This window comes from Rhinopithecus roxellana, chromosome 4, assembly GCF_007565055.1.
Source record: "Rhinopithecus roxellana isolate Shanxi Qingling chromosome 4, ASM756505v1, whole genome shotgun sequence".
Classification (NCBI taxonomy): Eukaryota; Metazoa; Chordata; class Mammalia; order Primates; family Cercopithecidae; genus Rhinopithecus; species Rhinopithecus roxellana.
The window spans coordinates 37,438,007-37,463,586 of record NC_044552.1 but is presented as its reverse complement, the minus strand read 5'-3'; the positions used below and the strand labels follow the sequence as shown (position 1 = coordinate 37,463,586).

The window sequence follows — 25,580 nt, the reverse complement described above, 5'->3', positions numbered from 1 at the left end:
AGGCTGGTCCCGAACTCCTGACCTCAGATGATCCACCCACCTCGGCCTCCCAAAATGCTGGGATTACAAGTGGGAGCCACTGCACCCAGCCATAGACTTCTGTTTTTGGGTTGTTTTTTTTTTTTTTTTTTTTTTTTTGAGACGGAGTCTCGCTCTGTCACCCAGGCTGGAGTGCTGTGGCCGGATCTCAGCTCACTGCAAGCTCCGCCTCCCGGGTTCACGCCATTCTCCTGTCTCAGCCTCCCGGGTAGCTGGGACTACAGGCGCCGCCACGTCGCCCGGCTAGTTTTTTGTAGTTTTTAGTAGAGACGGGGTTTCACCGTGTTAGCCAGGATGGTCTCGATCTCCTGACCTCGTGATCCGCCCGACTCGGCCTCCCAAAGTGCTGGGATTACAGGCTTGAGCCACCGCGCCCGGCCGTTTTTGTTTTTGTGTTTTGAGATGGAGTCTCACTCAGTTGCCCAGGCTGAAGTGCAGTGACATGATCTTGGCTGACTGCAACCTCTGCCTCCTGGGTTCAAGCAATTTTCCTGCCTCAGCCTCCCAAGTAGCTGGGATTACACGCATGCACCACCACACCCGTCTAATTTTTATATTTTTAGTAGAGATGGGGTTTCACTATGTTGGCCAGGCTGGTCTTGAACTCCTGGCCTCAGGTAATTCACTGGCCTCGGCCTCCCAAAGTGCTGGGATCACAGGCATGAGCCACTAAGCCTGGCCTAGAATGACTTCTTTAGAACAAAAAGAACAAACTATGGAGACTGAAACATGGTCTAAAAGATGTTTTTAGTTTCCATCTTAAACGTGTAGCCATCAGTTTGTTCAGTGGGGCCATTTCCGTGAGTAGGTAAGAGTGCTGTGGACAGCAGGTGTATCAAGTTCACAGTCATTGCTCCTTACTCAAAGCCCATAATTGCTCAGGTAGGTCATTTTGGTGGGAGACAGCATGTGTTGGGAATTGCGTTCCTCTGTCAGGTCCAAACAGCTGTTGCAAGGTCCATGCTTTTGGAATTTAGACAAAACATTGAAAAATGGGGCAAATTACCACCTCCTCTGTGTTCCTACTTGTAAATCCACAATGTTGCACACATTTCATTCCATATCACTGGTGGTCAAAAAATTGGGACCACTTGAGATTTAAAAGAATTTTGCTTTCTAGCTTTGGACTCTGATACTGTCCTGTTGTCTTGGGGTTTGGTTCTCGTGTTAATTCACCTTAGGTATTGTATACTAATTATCTGTGCAAGTCCAGTCCCTCCTGCAGCGAGCATTCAGATATTTATACCTTGTTTTCTTTCCCCTGCCAGGAGTTCATGGGCAGATGTGTCTGTGTGGAACTGTAGTATCACTGAATTACAAGCAAAGCCCACTGTTTCCTTCTGCATCAGATGGAAAAACTCAATAGCATTCTTGTTTCTTTCAGAACCCACAATACATTATATGCACCAGAAATGCTAGCCAAAATGGCAGAGCCTTTCACCAAGGCTCTGGATATGCTTGACGCGGAAAAATCTGCTATATTAGGTAAGAAATGTAACATTTTCTCTCCTAGGTTCATCTTATCCCTAATGGATGTCCCCTTTTTTTGTTGTCGTTCTTTGAGAGTCATAGTCTCTGTCACCCAGGCTAGAGTGCACTGGTGCAAACATAACTCACTGTAGGCTCAAACTCTTGGGCTCAAGCAGTCTTCCTGCCTCAGCCTCCTGAGTAGTTGGACTACAGGTGGATCACAACACCAGACGAACTTTAAAATAGTAAGACAGGGTCTTACTATGTTGCCCAGGCTGGTCTCGAACTCGTATCCTCAAGCAGTTCTCCCACCGTGGCCTTTCAGAGCACTAGGATTACAGGCATTCTTATGGGTTCCTTGAGCAGCTTCTGCCTATCTTGTGCTTCTTCCTCCTTGTCTTGCACTACCTTCACCATCTATTTGTTCAGAAATGCATTTGTGGAGTTCATATAAACTCTATATGAACAAATGTATTTACTTAATTACCTTATCATACAGAGAAGATCAGAAGCAATTTATTTATTTCCTGTTAACCCCTTCTTCAATTTAGCCAGTAGGTTGTGGTGGGTGTTACAGCCATTCGATTATAAATAAATCATGGCCTTTAACCTGAAGGATATTTGTATACTTTCCTGCCTTGTGTGTGTGTGTGTGTGTGTATGTAGATAGATAGATAGATATCAGAGTTTTTAAAGGAATAGATTTTAAGCAATTTCCCAATTGTTACCTTTTTTGTTTTGTTTTGTTTTGTTTGAGAGAGTCTCACTTTGTCACCCAGGCTGGTGTACAGTGGTGCAATCTCGGCTCACTGCAACCTCTGCCTCCCAGGTTCAAGTGATTCTCCCACCTCAGCCTGCTGGGACTACAGCCATGCACCACCACACCCAGCTAATTTTTTGTATTTTTATTAGAGACAGGGTTTCACCATGTTGGCCAGCTGGTCTCGAACTCGTGACCTCAAGTGATCTGCCTGCCTTGGCCTCCCAAAGTGCCGGGATTATAGGCATGAGCCACCACACCTGGCCTCCCAATTGTGACCTTGATTAGGACACTGCTTCATTTCATTTTCCCATTGAAAATAAGCATGAAAATAACTGTGCAGTCACAATTGCGGTATTTGCTGTGAAAGAAAGTGGTAGTGCTTTGAGTGTTTATTGGGAGACCTAACCCAGTCTCAGAGGGAAGTCAGAAGGCTGACTCCCAATGGGGACTTGAAAGATGAGCAGGAACTAGCTAGGTTAGGGGCATGAGGAAATGCTGGGCATTCTGGACAAACAGAATGGCAGGTACAACATCTGAGGCAAGAGGGAAAGGCCTTGGTATGTCCAGGACATAGAGATAGTTGAATCATGTGGCTGGAGCACAGGGAGCAAGTCTGGGAATGTGGGATGAAGTGAGAGCTAGAGACATCAGTTGTCTAAATCTTGTACCCATCTCAGAAGCTTCAGGCTGGCTCACCATCACAGCCCCCATAGTTTGTCTTTGTCCTCAGCTATAACCTGTGTCTGAGCCTGGCTGTGGTCAAGCAATCCAGTGGGCATTCCTCAGCTGTGAAGTTAGCCAAAGGAAGGATGTTAATTTGCCTTTCCAGAGATCATGTCTATCTGTTTTGGCCTAGATAGTCCTGAATCTTTTCCTTTGACACCATTCCATTTAAGGGTTATGTTGCAGACACCAATAAAAATAGAACTTCCAAGAAGTGTATTGCTATTAATATAAAAAGTAGGTGTTGCCTGCCACATACCCCCATCCCATTATTCAAGTTAAGTCAGGTATTCCTGCTATAGAAATAAGTGGCCAACCAGAAATACTAAAATGGACAAACAGCTCCCTCAGATAGCTTCTGACTATAAGACTCGAAATGTAAAACCTCTGATTACACTTAAAAGTATAGATCTTTTAAGGCAGTTTTTAATACTAAGGTAAGTGGGTTTCATTTTGAGCTGCTACACATCTTAGTCTTTTGTGTAAGATTTTGCTTAAAAAAAGGGGTTTCATAAATTAATTGTGGGGGCATCCCCAGAGCTTTATGGAAAAATACTTTTGAGTTGTCACTTTTTTTGGTACAAGTTCCATCTGGGGAAAGAATTTTTAAAAAGCAGGTAAAAGAGTACCTGGGTCTAAAGTCCTGGGTCCTTAAGTAGCTTTCACCTTCTCCTACCAAAAGAGTGCAACAAATCACATAGCCAACTACTTTGCAGTACAGCACCATGCACACGCCTTCACCCCTGAACAACATCTGCCTGCTGTAGAGTATTGGCCAGTTGAGACTCCTGACAAGTGTGGAGCATCATGTTCCTGACCCGTATTTCCCTTTAGGATTACCTCAACCTCTCTTGGAACTCAATGACTCTCCTGTCTTCAAAACCGTCTTGGAAAGAATGCAGCGTTTCTTCTCCACCCTCTATGAAAACTGGTAAGGAACCAATGCTGCCTCTCCATATTTTCTTCCTGGATATGTATTGTATAGGAATGTCCATGGGTTGGACTTTTCATCTAGTGTACAAGTAAGGTGAGGCAAGAATTTGATAGGAAACTAATGATTCTAGTGTTAAATAGAAATGAACAGCCCGCTTTCCTGCATTTGCTTTTTTTGTAATTGTCATATGAGCCTCACAGTCCCAGCCTGCTTCATGCCCAACTTGTCTGTTTCTAGTGTATAACATGATGAAACCCAAGTAGAAGCTAAAAGTGGTGGAGATTGCTTAGACCCTACACTGCTTGCAGCCTACTTATGGGAGTGGGGTGGCTAGATACTGGTTGTGGGTTGGGGAGGTAACTGGCCCTCGCGGGCTTTGGCCTCACTAACCCAGTACACTAATCAGCCAAGCTCATGAGATCCTCCATTGTAAGTCCACATTAAATAGTAATGAAAGCTACTGCTGATCTCGGCCGCCAACATCTGTCTTTTAAAAGATGCTGTATCTATAAGTTCTCTTAAGTAAATATAACTGCTTTTCTGGCTGAAAAATCTTATTGTAGGCTAGAAATGAAATTCATGGGACAGTCAGGGCTGGCAGTAACAGATGTTGGATTTGTCATTGCCAGTGCTTTTTTTCCCCCTTTACAGTTTTCATATCCTAGGGAAGGCAGGCCCTTCCATGCAGCAAGACTTCTATACTGTGGAGGACCTTGCTACCCAGCTTCTCAGCTCAGCCTTTGTCAACTTGAACAATATTCCTGACTACCGACTCAGACCCATGCTTCATATCCTTTCAAAAGTCTCTACATAACCCAAAAGGTCAGAAAATTAGAGACAGAAACAGGTCACAGGAACCAGAGGGAGGAGGCAGAACTGGAAGGAAAAGATGAGATGGTGTATCTAAGTGCATCATGTCATTAAAAACACTGGCAGATTGCAGGGAAAACATGAAGGCGGTCCAGATGGCCATAAACTTTTCCTTGAGGGGCAAATTTTTACCTTCCCCCCTTCTTGGAAATATTAAAGATAAAGCTTTTTTTTGAGACAGTATTGCTCACTCTGTCGCCCAGGCTGGAGTACAGTGGCGTGATCTCGGCTCACAGCTTCTGCCTCCCAGGTTCAAGCGATTTTTGTACCTCAGCCTCCCAACTAGCTGTGATTACAGGCGTGCATATTTCTATTTTTTGAGACAGTTTTGCTCTATTGCCCAGGCTAGAGTGCAGTGGTACGATCTTGTCTTACTGCAACTTCCACCTCCTGGGTTCAGGTGATTCTTGTGCCTCACCCTCCCAAGTAGCTGGGATTACAGGCACATGCTACTACACCCAGCTAATTTTTTTGTTTTGTTTTTGTTTTTGTTTTTTTGTTTTTTTTTTTTGTTTGTTTGAGACGGAGTCTCGCTCTGTCGCCCGGGCTGGAGTGCAGTGGCCGGATCTCAGCTCACTGCAAGCTCCGCCTCCTGGGTTCATGCCATTCTCCTGCCTCAGCCTCCCGAGTAGCTGGGACTACAGGCGCCCGCCACCTCGCCCGGCTAGTTTTTTGTATTTTTTTTAGTAGAGACGGGGTTTCACTGTGTTAGTCAGGATGGTCTCGATCTCCTGACCTCGTGATCCGCCTGTCTCGGCCTCCCAAAGTGCTGGCATTACAGGCTTGAGCCACAGCGCCTGGCTTTTTTTGTATTTTTAGTAGAGACAGGTTTTCGCCATACTGGCCTCAAACTCCTGACCTCAAGTGATCTGCCCGCCTCGGCCTTCCAAAGTGCTGGGGTAACAGGTGTGAGCCACCGCGCCCAACCTAATTTTTGTATTTTTAATAGAGACAGGGTTTCACCACGTTGGCCAGGCTGGTTTCAATCACCTGACCTCAAGTGATCCGCCTGCCTCGGCCTCCCAAAGTGCTGGGATTACAGGCATGAGCCACCATGCCCAGCTGTGAAACATAAAACTTTTATCCCTTTTCTGTGTTTTTAGAAGCACTTGCTTTTTTTTGAGACAGGGTCTCAGTGTTACCCAGGCAGGAGTGCAGTGGTGCTATCAAAGCTCACTGCAGGCTGAAGTGGTCCTCCCACCTCAGCTTCCTGAAGAGTTTGGACTGGACCACAGATGCGCACCACCACACCCAGCTATTTTTTTTTATTATTTGTAGAGATGGGATCTGCATTATGTTCGCCAAGCTGGTCTCAAACTCCTGGGCTCAAGTAATCCTCCTGCCTCAGCCTCCAAAGTGCTAGAATTACAGGCCTGAGCCATCACACCCAGCCAGAAGCAGCACTTTCACACTTCATTCTCATTCAGACCCTTATTACTAGTTGAATCTCTGTCTTTCCCTCTTTTTTTTTTTTTTTTTTTTTTTTGGAGATGAAGAAGTCTCGCTCTGTCGCCCAGGCTGGAGTGCAGTGGCGCGATCTCGGCTCACTGCAAGCTCTGCCTCCTGGGTTCATGCCATTCTCCTGCCTCAGCCTCCCTAGTAGCTGGGACTACAGGTGCCCGCCACCACGCCCGACTAATTTTTTTTTTTTTTTGTATTTTTTTAGTAGAGATGGGGTTTCACCATGGTTTTTTTTTTTTTTTTTTTTTGAGACGGAGTCTGGCTCTGTCGCCCAGGCTGGAGTGTGGTGGCCGGATCTCAGCTCACTGCAAGCTCCGCCTCCCAGGTTCACGCCATTCTCCTGCCTCTGCCTCCCAAGTAGCTGGGACTACAGGCGCCCGCCTCGTCGCCCGGCTAGTTTTTTGTATTCTTTAGTAGAGATGGGGTTTCACCGTATTAGCCAGGATGGTCTCCATCTCCTGACCTTGTGATCCACCCGTCTCGGCCTCCCAAAGTGCTGGGATTACAGGCTTGAGCCACCGCGCCTGGTGACCATGTTAGCCAGGATAGTCTCACTCTCCTGACCTTGTAATCTACCTGCCTCAGCCTCCCAAAGTGCTGGGATTACAAGTGTGAGCCACCACAGCTGGTGTTTCTTAAACCTGAAATTATAAGGAGAATGGTGAAGGAGGATTTGTTACAAGGATGTCCTCCTTCCTATTTTTTTATTCCTACTTTCTGGCCAGGGACCATAATGTGCAGCCTGACGGAAGTCCTGCTAAACTAAGAGTATAATGGAATTGAGTATCAATGCCATTTAGGATTTTAGGAAAAGAACTTTAAGATTTTTCACTGTTAACAAGGATATTTTTGACGTCTGGTAAATCTTTTAGGGATTGATTGTGCCCAGGGGTGCAACCCACCACCTGGCAGGTGAGGGATGTGTGCTTATGCACTAAAATTTCTTAACTTGCTGCAGCACGGGTCTTTGTAAAGCCTCTGGTGCTCTTCTGTCCCCCAGAGCACTATGAAGCCCTGGTATCCCCCATCCTCGGACCTCTTTTCACCTACCTCCATATGGTAAGATAAGTCAGGAACAGGAAGCAAAGAGTACTATTAAGGCCTGTGGCCATTTTTGAACCTTGCAAGTCAGGAGCTCCTAGAAGTGTTGTCTACTAGCCCTGCCAGACTGGCTGGGCAGAGCTTCTACCCCAGCAGACTATCCTTGCTGTAGGATCGAGCACAGCCCCCAAAGAACTAAACTGATTTAATTGCCACAAGGCAGCTTCAGTTGCAGATTCTGCTCCTAACCTCCTGGTAACTGAGGAGAGGTAAAAAGAGGAATGCTTGCTCACAGACCCTTGCCAGGAATGCTGGGTCTGTTATCCTGACCCTGGAATTAAGCAGGGGACCGGCTGGGTGGAGAACAGGTATGTCTAGAGACCCAGGAATTCTAAAATTGTTGTTAATTCTTTCCAAGCAAAGAGGTGTTTGAGATACCACCCTCAGCATGGATGTGGGACAGGTTATAGAAACCAGAGATGGTTTTTTTAACCTTGTGGTGTGGAGTCTACAGAGGTTGTCATTGATGCCTAGAATCATCCTTGGCTAATTTTAATCATGAAGTGGACTTGACTTTAGATACCATGTATTCCAGTCCTTTCCCCAATTCTAGCATTTATTTCCTTTGTGTTTTCCCAGAGGCTTTCCCAGAAATGGCAAGTTATCAACCAAAGGACCCTGCTCTGGTAAGGGATACCTACCCACTCTTCTTGGTGGATGAGCTGGCAGCCAGATTTGGGGTGGGGAAAGGAAGCAGGCAAGGATTCTGCTGTCGCAGGGTAGAAGAGCGGTAGGTTGTAGTCATTCTCAGTCTAGGTGATACATCGCTTGTCTGGACAGGCTGTGACCAGCAGGCAGACTCTGAGATCCACCGTTTATAGGGGCTGCTGTTACCTTACTCACTTATTTTGATTCTGTAATGTCTATCCAACTGGACAGAATCACTAGTAATAATGTCTTTCAGTGGATCACTGCTGTCCATTCCCAACTTTTGCATAAAACGAAGACTTGAAGAAAGTGGTCACAGAGAGTCTGATTAGGGTCACTGCTTTCTTTCTGCACTCCTGTGGAACTTGGCCCTCTGGTTTTCTGCAGTGGAGAAGATGAGGCTGCAGATGAAAACCCAGAGTCTCAAGAGATGCTGGAGGAGCAGCTGGTGAGGATGTTAACCCGAGAAGTCATGGACCTAATCAGTAAGTGGCAAGTAGAAACTGGGGCTATAGAGAATTTTCCTGGAAAAGAGCTGGTCGCTCAGCCAAATCCACAAAGGCCTGACTAATGCAAAGGATTCATGTTTGTGGCCGGGCATGGTGGATTGCGAGGTCAAAAGATCGAGACCAGCCTGGCCAACATGGTGAAACTCTGTCTCTACTAACAATACAAAAATTAGCTGGGCGTGGTGGTGCACGCCTGTAGTCCCAGCTGCTGGGGAGGCTGAGGTAGGAAAATCGCTTGAACCTGGGAGGTGGAGGTTGCAGTGAGCTGAGATCACACCACTGCACTCCAGCCTGGTGAAAGAGACTCTGTCTCAAAAAAAAAAAAAAAAAAAGGATTCGTATTTGCAGCAACACTGACAGATCCAAAAGAAATAACTAGAGAGAAGCAAGGCAGTCCTGAAGTCAACCTAAGGACACTTTATGAATTGCAAGCTGAATAGTACCAAAGCCAGAATATGGGGAAACAATCTAAAATAGCAGGAGGAATTTGGATTCATTAGGAGTAACTTCCTAGTTTTCTCAAAATATGGAAATGTTTTAAATTCTTGGACATGGAGGCTGTTAATTTTCTTTTTGTTTTTACTGTGTCATTTTCTTTGTTTGAGATTCAAAGTAGACCAGGGATGTAACAAGCATCCTCTCCTAGTCATTGACTCTCACAGAATTCTGTAATCTTCTCTCAGCTAGTTGAACTTGAAGGAACAAAACAGTTCGGTCATCAGAATGCCTCTATTTCTATTGGTGAAGCTAATTCTTGTGCCTTGGACAGTACCCCCATCTTCCACCTTCCTCAGCTGGCCAGAGACAGGTTGGGATCAGTGGGCCTAAGGTGGCTGTTGTGGTAGTATATACCCACCCTTCACCTAGTAACCCTGCTTTCTTGCTTTAGCGGTTTGCTGTGTTTCAAAGAAGGGTGCTGACCACAGTAGTGCTCCCCCAGCAGATGGAGACGGTAAGTGAGCCTGTGAGACCTTGGAGGTCTGCTCTTAGCCTCCTAAATACTGTTCCTTCTGAACCAGGTCGGTTTCCTTGCAGACTGGTGAGGAGACACCCTACATCTAGTTGTCATCTCTGGACCAGCCCTCTTGCTGTGTGCCTCCATCATACTCCCACCTCTAACCCTTTGCACTTGCTATTTCCTCTGTCTTGGATGATTTTCTCCCAACCATATACGTGATCTATTCCCTTGCTTCATTCCAATGTCACCTCTTCCAAGAGATCATCCATGACCAACCTATCAAAAATAGTAACCCCAGCTACTCTGTATTCCTCTGCTTTATTCTTCTTAATAGCACTTGTCATTGCACATTGTTTTTATTTATGTATTCCTTTCTTACATATCTCCCATGTTAGAATGTAAACTCCCATCAGGGAAGGGATCTATTGTCCTATTCCTTTTATCCCCAGTAACTAGATCAGTGCCTGGTACAGAGGGTGCTCAAATATTTGTCCAACAACAAAGTATCTTCAGTATTTGCAGCTTTTTGTGTTTCTGCCTAGAAGCTCCCGTTTCCCTCATGTACAGCTTGGGTGCATCTCTAGAAGATTGGCCATGGGCATGGGCTATTATTATGTGGAGGTGGGAGGGGTCCCAGTACTACTTAGCCACCAGTTAGCCTAGAACACTCAGCTTTGCTTTGTTTTTTTGCGCTTCTGTCAGAACAAGATATTCTTCTCTGTTCTGAAAGGATGGAGCTTAACATTCTTCTCTCTGATAACAGATGAAGAAATGATGGCCACAGAGGTCACCCCCTCAGCTATGGCAGAGCTTACAGACCTGGGCAAATGTCTGATGAAGCATGAGGTGGGTAGAAGGAGCCGGTGATACCTTTACTCCTTGCCCAGGTGGGGAGCCACCTTTTACTTTTCTTGCTCTATGGTGCTATCAAGAGTTTTTTGTAATACTCCTTTGTTATGTAAGTTCCTGGTTCTTAAGGCCCCAGAAAAAAACGAGGGAAAAGGTGCAATGCCATGGTGTCTCCTATACCAGCATAGGCAGGGGCTCTCAGGAAAACACATAGTAGGCACACTGATGCAGATCCCTGGTGTTTAGCCTCCCCAACCCAGGCCTGAGCTTTGTCTCCATCCTGCACATACAGGTTTTCTCACATTTTGGTTTTTTCTTTTTGACTGGCAATACACAAAAATAGAGGAAGTAAACTCACTTCTTTTATTTTTCCTGCTTCGCTATTTAAAACTCCAGCTCCTAAGCCAGGCATGGTGGCGCACACCTGTAGTCCCAGCTGTTTGGGAGGCTGAGATGGGAGAATAGCTTGAGCCCAGGAGTTCAAGACCAGCCTGGGCAACAAAACAAGGACCCCATCTTTAGAGGGGGGAGAAAAAAACAACAATCTCCAGCTCCTGATGTATAAAAATAATCAGAGAAAATTGTGCTGCTTTTCCCACTGTAATCCTTCATCCTTTCCTGTTCAGGATGTTTGTACAGCGCTATTAATTACAGCCTTCAATTCCCTGGCCTGGAAGGATACTCTGTCCTGCCAGAGGACGACCTCACAGCTCTGCTGGCCTCTCCTCAAACAAGTATGGTTATTCACCCCTTTTCCCTGCCCCTCATAGAAAGTTTGGGTCATGCAGATTGCCTAAATCATTCAGAAGAATTGGGGTGCTGAGGCCTTGAGAGAGGCCCCCTGTGGCCCTAAAGCACAGTTGTCTCCCCAGGTGCTGTCAGGGACACTGCTCGCAGATGCAGTTACGTGGCTTTTCACCAGTGTGCTGAAAGGCTTACAGATGCACGGGCAGCACGACGGGTGCATGGCTTCCCTGGTCCATCTGGCCTTCCAGATATACGAGGCGTTGGTGAGTGGGGAAAGCATGGGGGCAGAATGGCTGCAGCTTTATCACTCAGTCTGCTCCTAGTCTCTTGGGCCTTATCCTAAATCCAGACACCTGCCAAATTGCTGGTGCTATCTCTGAGAAATGGGTGTGGCAGGAAATGGGGAGGGTGGCAATAACCTACATCCAATAAGTTTATTCCTGCTGGTGTCAGCGCCCCAGGTACCTGGAGATAAGAGCTGTAATGGAGCAAATCCCTGAAATACAGAAGGACTCACTGGACCAGTTTGACTGCAAGCTTTTAAACCCCTCCCTGCAGAAAGTGGCTGACAAGCGCCGAAAGGACCAATTCAAACGCCTCATTGCTGGTTGCATTGGGGTAGGTCACGCACCTTCATTAGTGCACCCAACCCCCTTCTTAAATCATGTGTATGGGCAAACCTTACAAACCAACTGTAGTTATTGACCATTATGGTGATATAATTTTTTTTTTTTTTTTTTTTTTGAGACGGAGTTTTGCTCTTGTTGCCCAGGCTGGAATGCAGTGGTGCAATCTCAGCTCACCACAGCCTCCGCCTCCTAGGTTCAAATGATTCTCCTGCCTCAGCCTCCCAAGTAGCTGGGATTACAGGCATGCGCCACCACACCTGGCTAATTTTTTGTATTTTTAGTAGAGATGCAGTCTCTCCATGTTGGTCAGGCTGGTCTTGAACTCCTGACCTCAGGTGATCCACCCGCCTTGGTCTCCCAAAAGTGTTGGGATTACAGGCGTGAGCCACTGCGCCAGGCCAAGAGAATCTTTAACTACTACTTAGGGCCCAGCATTAATTCTTTCTCATTTGTTTTCCACAGAAACCCTTGGGAGAGCAGTTTCGAAAAGAAGTTCACATTAAGAATCTTCCCTCACTTTTCAAAAAAACAAAGCCAATGCTGGAGACAGAGGTGCTGGACAATGATGGGGGTGGCCTGGCCACCATCTTTGAACCCTGAATCAATTTTTTGGGCATCCTTCCTCGGCCTTTCTTGTCATCTCTTCTTTCCCTTTGTAGCTAATCTCTAGGCCCTTCTTGCACTGCCACCTCACTTTCCACTATTGTCAGCCTGGAGAGAGATCCAGGTCTGGAGCTGGAGAGAACAGGCCCTGTGCAGGACCAGAAGTAATTATACTAAAGTATCAAGAAAGGGAGTTAGGGCTTAAACCATTCTGTCTAGATGAACCAGATAGTTCCCATTCTACTTGGAGATTTGGCTTTTCCAAGAAAAGCTAGAGCAGTGCAGCCCTTCTCCCACAAGCCCTCCCACCCCTGTGCAGCCACATACCTGTACAGAATGGTAACTAGGGATGCTGTGCCCAACACTGCGACTAGCAAGGCTCGCAGCAAGAGCACAGCCCTCAACTACTTGTGCCAGAGTTTCTCTTGGACCACTCCAACTCCCACTGAGCCCTTTTGCTGCTGGGCTGGCAGGAAACTTGCCCCACTCCCTAAGGGGCACGTCTGGGTTAGGTGCTAAGTGCTGAAAAGAACTTGGCCAGTTCTCTCAACTTTGCTTTGGGCAAGAATCTGGTCACCTGATGGGACACATGGTATAGACTACTGCTAAACTTGGCACAGTATCAAGTATAGTACCTCCAAGGACCAGGGCTGGGCAGTCTTTAGTGCTAACATCCCCTTTAGAGCTCACACATCTTGCCCTTCCATGAATGACCCCTCAGTCTGGCTTCCCCAGCCTCAAGGTCCACTCAGGCACAAGAGCCACAGTACCCTAGATAGTGTCACATGACACCATTGTCATCCAAGGATAAAACAGACCAACTAGGCTACATCTGTGATAAGCAGCTAGCAAAGCCACTGGTCTTCTAGGACTAAGTTCAGGTGCCTTCCACAATCTCATGGTCTTTCAGGTCCCTGGTTACTTTTTCTCAAAGGCCATCTCCAAAAGAAAAGAATACATGCCTTCGCATCACAACCTGTACTGTGAGTCCATTCTAGAGGTCACTGAAAGGCCCTGTAAACAGAGAGGACTCGGATATGGGACCTGGCCCTGACGTTATTACTGGCCATAAGGCAGACTTAATCCATACAGAAACCAGTGTGTCCATGTGCTCTGCACAAAAACAGACCTGTTGTCCACCAATCCACTGACAAGAGGGTTTCCATGAGAGCCGAAGTGGACTGAAGCTCCAGTTTTTAGCTGGTGCGGGCCACAGGCAGGGTCAGATTGGGAAGAGGCAAACTTGGGGAAGCAGAAGTTGGAGTCTCATGTTGCTCCCTCTTCCTGTGTGGTGCTCTGGGTTCCTGTGGATTGTGAAGGCGATCTCAAGAATGTTTCCCTCCAAACCTGATAGCTGCCTATTCCTGTCTGGTTGGGGCTGTGGAGGGTGTAGTTGTATTTATTGTGTTGTAATATTTTTAACATCCTGTGACTTCATGCTAGAAGTTTTCTATTGTTTATAGAAACTTTTTGTAGAAACATTAACTCTAAAGCACATCTGCATGTCAGTAAAAATCTCAGTTTCATACAGAAAGGGACCCATCTGCCTTTTTCAACCCAGTCTTAAAACCAGTGACATACTCCAGAGTTAACTTCATGAGCACCCTGCAAAAGGGGACTGAACAGAAGAAATGTGACTGATGAACCTGGTCTTTCAAGCTTTCTGAAATGGTGTGCCAGTTAGAAAAGGATTTCTATCCTGACACACCCAGACTAGGCAGCCCATACCATTCTCACAGTGTCTTTCGTATGTGGCTGCTGGGCCTGGCCCAAAGGAATTGCTACTGTTCTTTGTTGGAGCTGTCAATAGCGACATGAACTTCCCTGGTAATCTGGGTGAAATGGCGCATTCACTCTAGCTTGAATGTTTTTCTAGGGGTTTGGCTGTGCGCCCAGAAACCACCTTAATTTGCCAATTCTCAGGAGGTGTTTGTTGTTGTTTTTGAGACAGGGTCTCACTGTTACCCAGGCTGGAGTGTACATCCAACGTTCTTAATTGCTAAAGGTCAAACCAGTTCTGAAGTGAGGCCCTGTTTTTTGCGGTGGCTCACACCTGTAATCCCAACACTTTGGGGGGCCCCAAGGCAGACAAATCACTTGAGGTCAGGAGTTTGAGACCAGTCTGACCAACATGGTGAAACCTTATCTCTACTAAAAATACAAAACATTAGACATAGCCAGGCGTGGTGGTACACACCTGTAGTCCCAGCTACTCGGGAGGCTGAGGCAAGAGAATTGCCTGAACCCAGGAGGAGGAGGTTGCAGTGAGCAGAGATTGCACCACTGCACTCCAGCCTGGGCAGCAGAGTAAGACTCTGTCTCAAAAAACATAAACTCAAAAGTAGTCTCAAAAAGTTTTGTTTGAACATGAGTTTTATTTACATCTAAGGCCTTATAAAGGCTTAAAAGTCTCATTTTATGGCACATTTAACAAAATGTATTGACTAAAAATAAAGCTGGAATTGTCCCAGAAAACTCAGGATCCCTAGTCACACTGGGCTCTCTGTACAGCAATCCTGTAGGGTGGGTCAGTCAGAACCCAAAGCTTCAGCTTGCCTCAGGAACATCCAAGCTCAGTCCATCTGAACCGCATCTAGTTCATCCAAGAAGCGCCGGCACTTCCCCATCAGTACTTTGATGGCTTCACTCACCAGTACATCTGGTGGCAACACCCCCGTTGACTCAACAGAGACTGGGGATCAAAGAGACACTTTAGCCTAGGCAGGGCTTGCCTGTAGAAAGCCCCTGTTACTCAAAACTTCACATCTAGACTGGAAGGAAGCTGCAGCACCAAAGAGTACTGCCCACCCATCTCACCACTTCATACTCACAGATATAATGATCTCGAACCCGGGCAAGCCTCACAACCTTCTTTAGCTTCTCATGCCGGAAGATTTCTCTGCTGAAGGTATCCAGCCGGGGGTTGGCAACTCTGGCCACCTTTTTACCTAATGAGAACAAACCATGTTTTTTAATTCTTTTTTCTAATTTGCCACTTGGTAGCAAACCATGTTATACTTTTAGGATCCCAGGGTTTTTATTTGTCACCTTCAAAGAAAATATAATTTAGGTCCTAACCTGAACAGCACCCCAAATACTATACCTTGGACTTCCTGCACCTCAATAACACCAGGTGAGAAGCACCTGCTCAACTCCTCAGCTGCATCCCCTTCCACGGGCTCAAGCAAGGTGATGTCTGGCAGGAGCCTATAACTGGCTGTTGCCACTGGTGAAAACTTGGCGTGATCTTTGCCTGGAGAGGAAGAGGGAAAGTGCCTATATGAAACCCTTCTAGGATTAGGAAGAATACTCTTCCTAAGCTGCTAACAACAAAAGCACAACGCTCTTTGCTTTCTACCTGCTGGGAATATCTCAGCTGAGTTCCCTAGTCAGCTTGCCCCACTGCAACGTTTCAAACTACCCCTCTTCCCAGGAAGTAACACAGGGTTCTCACCAATGCCCTTGACACAGTGCATGAGCAGGTCAATTTCTTGGCCAGGCCGCAGCTGAGCGATGAGGATGTCATCGTGCACTGGTCGGATAGTGCCCTCTGGGAAAAGATCAGCCTGGTTCCCCAGGGGGATCCATGTCATATGCCTGGTATACACTGGAGGAAAAACATGTCAAAAGATCTCAGTTCCTAAAACTAGCAGCCACCCACAGGTGGGGCCTCTTCCTCACCCTACCACTACTTACCTTTGTGGTTCACATATAGTTCATTGGGGTCAGAGGAATCTTTAGCAGCATGGGGGTTCCGAGTGCATCTGACTTGGAGACGAAACTGTAGAGTATCTATCTCTGTGCCTTCTTCATCTCCTGCACAAATGGAGGGAGCTCTTAAGAACTAGTAAACATCTGAGTGCCAGCACTATGCTGAATGCTTTACATATATGTCTCATTTAATTATGGCAAACTTGGGAAGCCAAGGCAAGTGTTCTCACAGATGAAAAACACTGATGTACAAAGATAAGTAACTTACCCAACATCACAGTCAACCAGGATTTGAACCCAGACAGTCCACTTCTCCCAAAGTTTCATTTTCTTACCTTGGTTCCGATACTCAAAAAGACGGGGATCAGCATGAATGGGAATGAGCCCCAGACGGTGAGCAAGGATCTCATCCTGAACAATGGATGTATTATTGTACACCAGGACCTTCTCCACAGCCATAGTTGGCACCTGCCCAAGGAAAAATAACCACTTATCTGCAAAAACCCAACAGCCCCCTACCTATCCCCACAACCCCACCCTCCAGAGGTAAGGAGCTATCTCCCTAGAATGTTTAATGAGAAATTTACAAATGAGAAGGTAAAATGCTCAGCAAAATTCCAGGAGAAATGAGGGAAGGACAGCTTGAGACAATTCTCCAAGTGAGGTGTCAGTGCAGTTCCCAAAGCAACTCCAGCCTTGTCACCATGCCTGCCAATACCTCAGCTAACAGAATTCGTCGAAAAGCATTGGCAATGGCTGCGTCAATTCCCACCATGTCAAACTCCAGTGAGTTTTCATCCATGTGTACTACATCCACACGGAAATTCTAGAGGGACAGGAAAAACATTTAAGTGAAACCTGCTCTCTGTGTAATCTCTCTTCATACCTCCCCCTTAGATAATTCCCTCAAGTATTATCCTCTCGTCCAAAAACCTCCCTTTGCCCAGATGTCCCTTATTAAATATTCTTTCTCGCCCAGTGCTTTAGTTTCATAGAAAGTCTCCATTTTTGTCGTCCATTCATTAAAACCCTACGCAATATGGCTTCCAACCAAACCATCCACAGAAGCTATTCCCCTAAAGAACAGAAACTACCATAGTGCTTAGTCCTGTTGACACTAGCCAGTCCTCTTACTAGACTTCTGTTATGCTTGACACTGATTAAAAAACCTCCTCCTGGCCCAGCACGGTGACTCACACCTGTAATCCCAGCACTATAGGAGGCCGAGGGGCGGATCACAAGGTCAGGAGTTTGAGACCAGCCTGGCCAGCATGGTGAAACCCCATCTCTACTAAAGATACAAAAAATTAGCTGGGCATGGTGGCGCGTGGCTGTAGTCCCAGCTACTTGGGAGGCTGAGGCAGGAGAACTGCTTGAACCCGGGAGGTGGAGGTTGCAGTGATCCAAGATTGCACCACTGCACTCCAGCCTGGGAGATAAGAGTGTCATGAAAAGGAGAAGAAAAAAAAATCCCCTTTTTTGAACGATTCCCCTGGTTTCCAAGCTCCACTCTTCTTCCGTCTCTGATGATGAACTTCCACCCATCTCTAAATTTGCCAGGTTCTTGTCTTTCTCCCAGGTCACCTTAACTGTACTAACAGTTTTAGCAACTATCTGTTCTGACAACTCCCAAAATTTTATCTCACTTCTGATCTCATTTCAAGCATGCAGTCTTCTAGCCTGCTAGATTTCTCCACATGCAGAAAACAATGCATCATCATCCCTGTTCCCCAGACCCATTTCTCCTCTCAGTAAATGATACCACAAACCAAAAAGCAGTTCCCAAGCCAGAAAGTCATTTTATGCTACCCCCACAGCCTTTATCCAAGCAATCATAAATTTACCTTATATTCTTCCTTTGCTCCATTTCTACCATCAGTCTTAGTTCATATCTTCAACCTCAGCTTCCCTTACAACAGATCTGCCTGCTCCATATGATCCTCCTCAAACTCATTCCCTCCCAGCCATTGCAAATCTGATCATGTCTGCTTAAGAACTATTCAAGCTCCCTATCATCCACAGTGTGACACACTTCAATCTTGCCTACCACTCATGCCAGAACTACTTGGACATTCCCGGAGCACACGTCACAGAAGCCATAATTTTTTTTCAAGCATTAGCCTTTTTCATTGTTCATACTTTATTCCTTGTATCAACAGGTTAAAAAAGTAAAATTTTCCCAAGCACGGATTTACAGATCATGTTTATAAGCTGTACGCAAAGGTCAGTTGCATAAAGGGTAACATTCAGTAATCTATTTAAATGCAATTTTAACCCTTATTTTAAGCTAAGTGAAACAATAATACAAGACTACATATACACAAAACCTGCATATCCTGAACTTCACTGACGTGAAACTCAAATCTTTCATAATTCAACTCCTGTTCTTTTTACTTACCATTCAAGGCTCAATTCAGATGTCCCCTCCTCTTGAAATGTTAAGTACCTCTCGGCCCCTCTTCCTGGTCTCAGCGGAATGCTCCCCACCCCAACCCTGCAGTCTTCATCGCTATCAACCACCTTCACCATATTACACTGGATTCACTTGTTTATACACACCATTCCTCAACAAGACTGAACATCTTTGCAGAACTGGGTAGAAACCGTGTCTAATTTGGCCTGTAAACGGAGCGTCTAGCACACTGCTCAACAAACACAAACGGAGCGACCCCCAAGAGCAGCTGCTGAGACAGACACAGGCTGCTCAGACCACAGGGTCTGGCCTTCATAACCCTCCCCAGACAACTCCGGCCCCACTTACCTTCTCGAAGCGGTCCTGGTCCCAGGCATCATCATAACCGGAATAGTTCCCGGGAAAGTCAGTGGTATGGACCTAGAGCAAAGGGACGAGTTTGTCCACGAAGGGACAATGAGCCCACGGCTATCGTCAGTGGTATGGACCTAGAGCAAAGGGACGAGTTTGTCCACGAAGGGACAATGAGCCCACGGCTATCCCCACGCCAATCCCAAGACCCACCCCTATTCCGCTCTCATTCCTCCCGCCCGAGCTCAAGGCCACAAGGCTTACATTGCGAACCCCAAACTCCCCTAGAACCACGCGGCCCCGCATTTCCTCCACCGCCTGAGAAGCCGCCATCTTCAATCTCTCCACGAGCCTAGAGGCGCTATCTGGCGCGTGCGTCCTAGTAGCCTGGCTCCGTCTCCGTGGCAACGCGCTGGCTCCTGGAATCTTAAATATCGCGAGACTTTTCCCCGCCTCCGTCCACGTCCCCAGCCTCCGGAAGTTGGTGTTGTCCAAACATCCGGGCTTCTCCTTTTTGTGTTCCGGCCGATCCCACCTCTCCTCGACCCGGGACGTCTCCCTCACTGAGGCCCACATCTCGCCCACTCCTCCGCGCGCGGGGCTAGCGCGGGCTTCAGCGACGGGAGCCTTCAAGGGACATGGCAACTACAGTGGCGCCGGCGGGCGGCGCCAGAAATGGAGCTGGCCCGGAATGGGGAGGGTTCGAAGAAAACATCCAGGTAATGGCCCCAAGGCACTAGCTGCCAGCAACCCGAGGGCCGGCGATGTCCAGAAGTGTCTTGAGGATTCTCCCTGTGGGCCTGGAAGTCCGCTCCATTTGCAAAACTCTAGTCTTTGGGTCTTCGTGCACACTAAAGTCAGTGGGATTAACATTGACCTGAAAGGGCCAGACTAGTACTCCAGCCTGAGGGTCTCGGGTCTCTGGGCCCGCTCGAGGCATTAGGAAGAAGGTATTCTTGGAACAAGGTAGGAAGTTGGTCGGGGTCAGGCATGGAGTGGGGTTGGGTGGGATTCACAGGCATTCGCTGAAAACGTACTATGTGTATAGTTTTGTTTGGGGCTTAGGAAAGAAGGAAATGGGCACTTTTTCAACCTTTTAGTCTTTGGTAGGTAAGGTAGGAAAAAGACAGGAATGGAAGACTAGTAGTATGTTTCCCAGGCTAGAAAAGACAGCCAAAGCTAGAAACCAAGAGTTCTGAGAGCATATGAGGGGGAATGGAGTGCCATGATCTGTAGTGATTCCGAGCCGTATCCTCAGCAGTGGAAGAACAAAGCCCTAAACCCTGGGATGAGCAGAGGACTTAATGGATGGAACAGAAAAGTCCTGCACTCTAGGAGCCATTGTCTTCACAGGGCGGAGGCTCAGCTGTGATTGACATGGAGAACATGGATGATACCTCAGGCTCTAGCTTCGAGGATATGGGTGAGCTGCATCAGCGCCTGCGCGAGGAAGAAGTAGACGCTGATGCAGCTGATGCAGCTGCTGCTGAAGAAGAGGATGGAGAGTTCCTGGGCATGAAGGGCTTTAAGGGACAGCTGAGCCGGCAGGTGGCAGATCAGGTAAGCTGATTGAATCCTCTGCAGGTAGGAAAGGTATACCTAGGTGTGTCCCGTGTTCTGGAGTTAGTATTGGTGATGTTCGCCCCAGGTTGTCCAGTTAGAACCATGTAGAAATCAAGCGGAAAATAGGCAACAGGGTCTAGAACCAACAGTCCCACAATACCTATGCCCATCTTCCTTACTTCAGATGTGGCAGGCCGGGAAGAGACAAGCCTCCAGGGCCTTCAGCTTGTACGCCAACATCGACATCCTCAGACCGTACTTTGATGTGGAGCCTGCTCAGGTGCGGAGCAGGTGAGGAGCCTTCTCTTGAAGAAGCTTCCCTCCTAACACCTAGTCCTTTATGCACAGTCCAATCAGATTTCAAGCCCTGGGCTCTGGTGGGCTCCCCCTCTTCATGACCCCATCATCTCTCATCACTGCACCTGTCACTGAAACAAATAATAATAGCACACCAACTTCCTCCTTTTTTCCATCTAGCTGACTACTCATATTCCCTCAAAACCTACCTCAGATGTCACTTCCTCTGTTCCACATTCCTCAATCCCACCCCCAGTTTGTTCTCTCCTGGTGTTCCTATAGAACTTTGTGCTTGCCAACTGGGTGCGGTGGCTCATGCCTGTAATCCCAGCACTTTGGGAGGCTGAGGCTGGTGGATCACAAGGTCAGGAGATCGAGACCATCCTGGTTAACACAGTGAAACCCTGCCTCTACTAAAAATACAAAAAAAATTAGCCGGGCATGGTGGTGGGCACCTATAGTCCCAACTACTTGGGAGGCTGAGGTAGGAGAATGGCATGAACCCGGGAGGCAGAGCTTGTGGTGGTGAGCCGAGATCGCGCCACTGCACTCCAGCCTGGGCCACAGAGCGAGACTCCATCTGAAAAAAAAAAAAAAAAAAAGAACTCTGTGCTTGCCTGTAATAGCACTTCACCACTGCTTTCCTTTCTTATTTCTGGAATCTTCCCCCGAGAGACCAACAGCATCTCAAAAGCAGGCTCTGTCTTGTTTATCTTTTTATTCCCAGCAGCAGAATAGTCTCAGAATCAAAATATCAGGGCATAGTTTTTGAGTGACTTTTCAAGAACTAGATTTAATCCTGGCTTGGTTTTTTTGTTCGTCCTTTAATCAATGCTAATCAAATACCCAGGACAATCTGCAAGTATTTATTAAGCATTTGCTCTGTGCCAGACCCTATACTAATTGTATCTGGTTCAGTGGTGAAGATAGATGGGAGCCTTGCTCTTGAGTGCAGTTACAGCACAGTATTCATGCTATGATGGGGCACACAGGAGGGATATGTGAGCCAAAGCAGGTTGGTGGGTGGGACAGAACAAGTTTCCCAGAGGAAGTAAAATCTAGCTAAAATCCAAGGTATGATTAGGAGCTAGCCACTTGAGAGAAGGGGCAAGTGACTGAATTTTCATACCACTTCACATATATTTTTCAAGAAAATGCTCTACAGTGCCTGGAGGCACAGTTAAGCAGGAGGAGGAGGCATTTTTACTATTCCCTCAGTAACACCTTTCATTCTAAACCTTCCATCTAGCCCACTAGACTTTTCCCAGGGCTTCCTCATTACAGCCCTGAATTCTGGGTACTCTCTGCTGAGGTCTACCTGTCTTGTCTTTTTATTTTGTTTTGTTTTTTTGAGATGAAGTCACACTCTGTCACCAGGCTGGAATGCAGTGGCGCGATCTCGGTTCACTGCAACCTCCGCCTGCCAGGTTCAAGCAGTTCTCCTGCCTCAGCCTCCTGAGTAGCTGGGACTACAGGTGCCCGCCACCATGCCCAGCTAATTTTATGTATTTTTTATAGAGATGAGGTTTCACCATATTGGCCAAGCTGGCCCCTAACTGTCGACCTTGTAATCTGCCCGCCTCGGCCTCCCAAAGTGCTGGGATTACAGGCGTTAGCTACCACGCTCAGCCTGCCTGTCTTTTCAAGGGGAGGGGGCAGATGGATACATGGTTAGGCTCTCCGTCAAGGCCCAGCAGGGCTGAGTTCTCCATATAGCTGCTGTTTCAGTCAGCTAAGTTTCAGAGGGTTGTCCTTCCTGGAAGTAATTTTAGGGGCAAGGAAATGATTTCCTCATTCCCTTATCTGTCTTTACTACCCTGTTCTACTCCTCATTCCCTTATCTGTCTTTACTACCCTGTTCTACCCTGTCATCCAATATGTCCTCTAGGCCAGGCCCCATTCCCTGAGTTAGAGATGAATAAAATTCAGGCCTTGCCCTCCAGAACCTCATGGCCTCGGGCTGCCTCTGCTTTAATCTCTCCTCTCCTTTCCCAGGCTCCTGGAGTCCATGATCCCTATCAAGATGGTCAACTTCCCCCAGGTGAATAGAGGGTGGCACGTCTGGAGAGCAGGGGGAAGCACCAGGGCAGAGGGTGGGACCACCAGGCAAATCCTGGGAAGCCATAAACAGACTAGCTGTTGTACCCTCCAGCCTGAATGAGTTGGTATATTGACAGAAAATTGCAGGTGAACTCTATGGACCTCTCATGCTGGTCTTCACACTGGTTGCCATCCTACTCCACGGGATGAAGACATCTGACACTATTATCGTAAGCAGGACAGACAACTTTCGGGGGGTGGCTGCCCTAGGTTGAAAGCTGCCTGAGGATACGGTGGTGGAGTGAGACAGGAACCGCCCCTGCGGAAGGCCCTAGGTGAGGCTGAGATCAGAGGCCTCCTAGGACTAAGTAGAGCCTTCACCCCACAGCGGGAGGGCACCCTGATGGGCACAGCCATTGGCACCTGCTTCGGCTACTGGCTGGGAGTCTCATCCTTCATTTACTTCCTCGCCTACCTGTGCAACGCCCAGATCACCATGCTGCAGATGTTGGCACTGCTGGTAAGGAGCCAGGTGTGGTGGGCAATAGTGATGTTAAAAAGAGTAGCCAGGCCTTGGTCTGCATCTGTCCTGGGGCCCCGAAGTCTGGAATGGGAGGAGTAGGCCAATGGACCATGTGTTTCCCACGGTCCCCATGAGAGGCCAGAAACCAGCCCAACCTGAGTGATTCTCCTCTCCACCATCCTCCTTCCCAGGGCTATGGCCTCTTTGGTCACTGCATTGTCCTGTTCATCACCTATAATATCCATCTTCACGCCCTCTTCTACCTCTTCTGGCTTTTGGTGGGTGGACTGTCCACACTGCGCATGGTAAGCTGGGCAAGAGGCTTCCAGGGCTGGGCTGTCCTCCCAGGGAGTTGGGGAAGACAGCCTGGAGCTGTCCATCTCACAAAGAGCCCTAAGTGGGAGGGAAGGGCCCAAAGATGGTTCTGCCCTGGTTGGGAGTGTCTTCCCCACTCCTCACTTTGGAGCTAGGCCCTTTGAGCTGTATTCTCATGGCCCTAGGTAGCAGTGTTGGTGTCTCGGACCGTGGGCCCCACACAGCGGCTGCTCCTCTGTGGCACCCTGGCCGCCCTACACATGCTCTTCCTGCTCTATCTGCATTTTGCCTACCACAAAGTGGTAGAGGGTAAGTGGCAGGAAGGCCTGGGTGGGGGAGAATGGGACAGCAGCTGCCTAGGGCAAGAAGCTGGATATCATGGTCAGTGGGCTGGGCCCATCTGACCCCTGCTCACCTTCCATCTTCCTTCCAGGGATCCTGGACACACTGGAGGGCCCCAACATCCCGCCCATCCAGAGGGTCCCCAGAGACATCCCTGCCGTGCTCGCTGCTGCTCGGCTTCCCACCACCATCCTCAACGCCACAGCCAAAGCTGTTGCGGTGACCCTGCAGTCACACTGACTCCACCTGAAATTCTTGGGCAGTCCTCTTTCCCACAGCTGCAGAGAGGAGGAAGACTATTAAAGGACAGTCCTGATGACATATTTCTTAGATGGGGTCTGCAGCTGCCACTGAGCTGTAGCTGCGTTAAGTACCTCCTTGATGCCTGTTGGCACTTCTGAAGGGCACAAGGCCAAGAACTCCTGGCCAGGACTGCAAGGCTCTGCAGCCAGTGCAGAAAATGGGCCAGCTCCTCTGAGACCCCTCACCACCTACCCCTTCCTTCCTCTTTATCTCTCCCACACTGTCTTGCTAAATATAGACTTGGTAATTAAAATGTTGATTGAAGTCTGGAACTGCAGCGGCTGATCCAGTGGTCCTCCCTGTCATCCCACTTACTATATACTTTCGTGCTTAGTCAGCAATGGTAATGTCGTATGTTCCCTTTTTCATATCCTCACCCAGACAGGATAAAGGTGGGACAGGCCAGACTACATAGAAGGCAGTGATTGAATATGGAACCTACCCCTGAGGGCAGGGAACACCTGACCCATGAAGCAGCAGGGAGGCCTCAAGCACAAAAGCCATAAGCCTGATGGAACACTGCAGCCAGCTTGAGCAGCTGCACTCTTGGGAAGCCAAGGAAGCAGTGACAATTGGACAAAACATCCCGACTTAAACCCCATGTCAAAACAAGGATCTTCTGCACCTGAGCATTGTGGGGATAATTTTCCTGTGGAGCTCATAATTGAAGCCAAACTTGGCTTTGCCCTGGTGGTACCGGGACCAGCTCCTTTCAGTTTTTCTGTCTTTCCTCATAAAACCAACCACCACTCCTAACATAGCACCATCCACCCCCGGCACCACCACCTCTTTAATCTGCTCCACTTAAGTTAATTCTGGTGGCTAAAAGAGAGAACAGGGCCTTTGACCTCCCTTCACTATATTGAGTATTATGTTTTATGTACAATAATCTCCTTACACTAGTAAATCTGGGTCAGCAGCATCTACCCCTCCTAACAAAGGGACTAACAGAAAGGTGCCCTTCATTTGTCCTGCGTTACACAAGTGAGGCCCCCACCACCCTGGCCAGTGGACAAAGTTGCCACAGCACCACCTGCACCTTGGGGTGTGACTCAGCCGCCTTCACGTCCTCACCAGTGCTCCAGGGCTCTGGCCCTGGTACCTCCTCTGTATTGGCAGCCCCAGTGTCGTGGCAGGGACGCACCCTCAGATGTCAACAGTGTCCTGCATACCTGGAAAAGGTGTGGCACCAGGACTTTACATCTGTCTGAGGCTTCCCTGCCCTAGGGACCCTCTGGGGTTCCCTTCTCCCCAGCAGCTCAGGCTGGCTCTGCCCAGCCGTGGCCCCCGGGGCCTCCCTGGTGAGGCCCCCATCTTGACGAGAAGCAAGTGGGAAGTCCCCGTGGACCGGGATCCCCACGCACGCTGCTTCTCGAGTCACGAGGGCAGGGCGAGGCGCGGCGTGGAAGAAAGGGCCC

At 48.0% G+C, this 25,580-nt stretch overlaps 3 protein-coding genes across 6 annotated transcripts in view; 2 read left to right on the top strand and 1 right to left on the bottom strand.

Moving 5' to 3' along the window:
- Positions 1–13,838, top strand: part of XPO5 (exportin 5) — a 55,153-nt gene extending 41,315 nt beyond the window's left edge. Inside the window, exons 21-32 of the mRNA XM_010369735.1 lie at positions 1,424–1,524; positions 3,830–3,926; positions 4,581–4,717; positions 7,222–7,319; positions 7,941–7,987; positions 8,397–8,494; positions 9,408–9,470; positions 10,240–10,322; positions 10,952–11,059; positions 11,198–11,335; positions 11,526–11,690; positions 12,164–13,838. Of these exons, the coding sequence (XP_010368037.1) occupies positions 1,424–1,524; positions 3,830–3,926; positions 4,581–4,717; positions 7,222–7,319; positions 7,941–7,987; positions 8,397–8,494; positions 9,408–9,470; positions 10,240–10,322; positions 10,952–11,059; positions 11,198–11,335; positions 11,526–11,690; positions 12,164–12,301 (1,273 nt within the window). The 3' untranslated portion in view covers positions 12,302–13,838. The remainder of the gene's footprint in view (positions 1–1,423; positions 1,525–3,829; positions 3,927–4,580; positions 4,718–7,221; positions 7,320–7,940; positions 7,988–8,396; positions 8,495–9,407; positions 9,471–10,239; positions 10,323–10,951; positions 11,060–11,197; positions 11,336–11,525; positions 11,691–12,163) is intronic.
- Positions 1–19,195, bottom strand: part of POLR1C (RNA polymerase I and III subunit C) — a 46,284-nt gene extending 27,089 nt beyond the window's left edge. The window contains exons 1-9 of one of the 2 annotated variants that reach the window (XM_010369734.2): positions 19,044–19,195; positions 18,777–18,848; positions 16,734–16,841; positions 16,351–16,483; positions 16,001–16,120; positions 15,759–15,911; positions 15,408–15,557; positions 15,136–15,252; positions 14,673–14,996 (exon numbers count right to left, since the gene is read on the bottom strand). In XM_010369734.2, coding sequence (XP_010368036.1) covers positions 14,878–14,996; positions 15,136–15,252; positions 15,408–15,557; positions 15,759–15,911; positions 16,001–16,120; positions 16,351–16,483; positions 16,734–16,841; positions 18,777–18,848; positions 19,044–19,112 — 1,041 coding nt within the window. In that variant the 5' untranslated portion in view covers positions 19,113–19,195 and the 3' untranslated portion in view covers positions 14,673–14,877. Of the gene's footprint in view, positions 1–14,672; positions 14,997–15,135; positions 15,253–15,407; positions 15,558–15,758; positions 15,912–16,000; positions 16,121–16,350; positions 16,484–16,733; positions 16,842–18,776; positions 18,849–19,043 lie in introns of those variants that run through there. The other variant, XM_030928309.1, reaches the window with a different exon arrangement.
- A 36-nt stretch (positions 19,196–19,231) lies between these two features.
- On the top strand, positions 19,232–24,434 carry YIPF3 (Yip1 domain family member 3). Of its 3 annotated transcripts, none has more exons than XM_010369733.2 (9): positions 19,232–19,498; positions 20,133–20,339; positions 20,527–20,633; positions 22,635–22,680; positions 22,817–22,909; positions 23,068–23,199; positions 23,394–23,507; positions 23,703–23,826; positions 23,951–24,434. In XM_010369733.2, the coding sequence occupies exons 1-9, from the start codon at positions 19,418–19,420 to the stop codon at positions 24,097–24,099; spliced, it is 1,053 nt and encodes a 350-aa protein (XP_010368035.2). In that variant the 5' UTR covers positions 19,232–19,417; the 3' UTR covers positions 24,100–24,434. The 3 variants fall into 3 exon arrangements, with proteins under 3 accessions (XP_010368035.2, XP_030784170.1, XP_030784171.1); XM_030928310.1 differs by having other exon boundaries at positions 19,248–19,498; positions 20,041–20,339; XM_030928311.1 differs by having other exon boundaries at positions 19,255–19,498; positions 20,038–20,339.
- The last annotated feature ends 1,146 nt before the right edge of the window (positions 24,435–25,580 follow it).

Excerpts from the sequence above, each read along its gene's own strand:
- YIPF3 (XM_010369733.2), top strand. The coding sequence starts at position 19,418 with ATGGCAACTACAGTGGCGCCGGCGGGCGGCGCCAGAAATGGAGCTGGC. Across the intron at positions 20,634-22,634 it reads CCTGCTCAGGTGCGGAGCAG|GCTCCTGGAGTCCATGATCC; the intron begins GTGAGGAGCCTT and ends CTCCTTTCCCAG. Across the intron at positions 23,508-23,702 it reads GACTGTCCACACTGCGCATG|GTAGCAGTGTTGGTGTCTCG; the intron begins GTAAGCTGGGCA and ends TCATGGCCCTAG.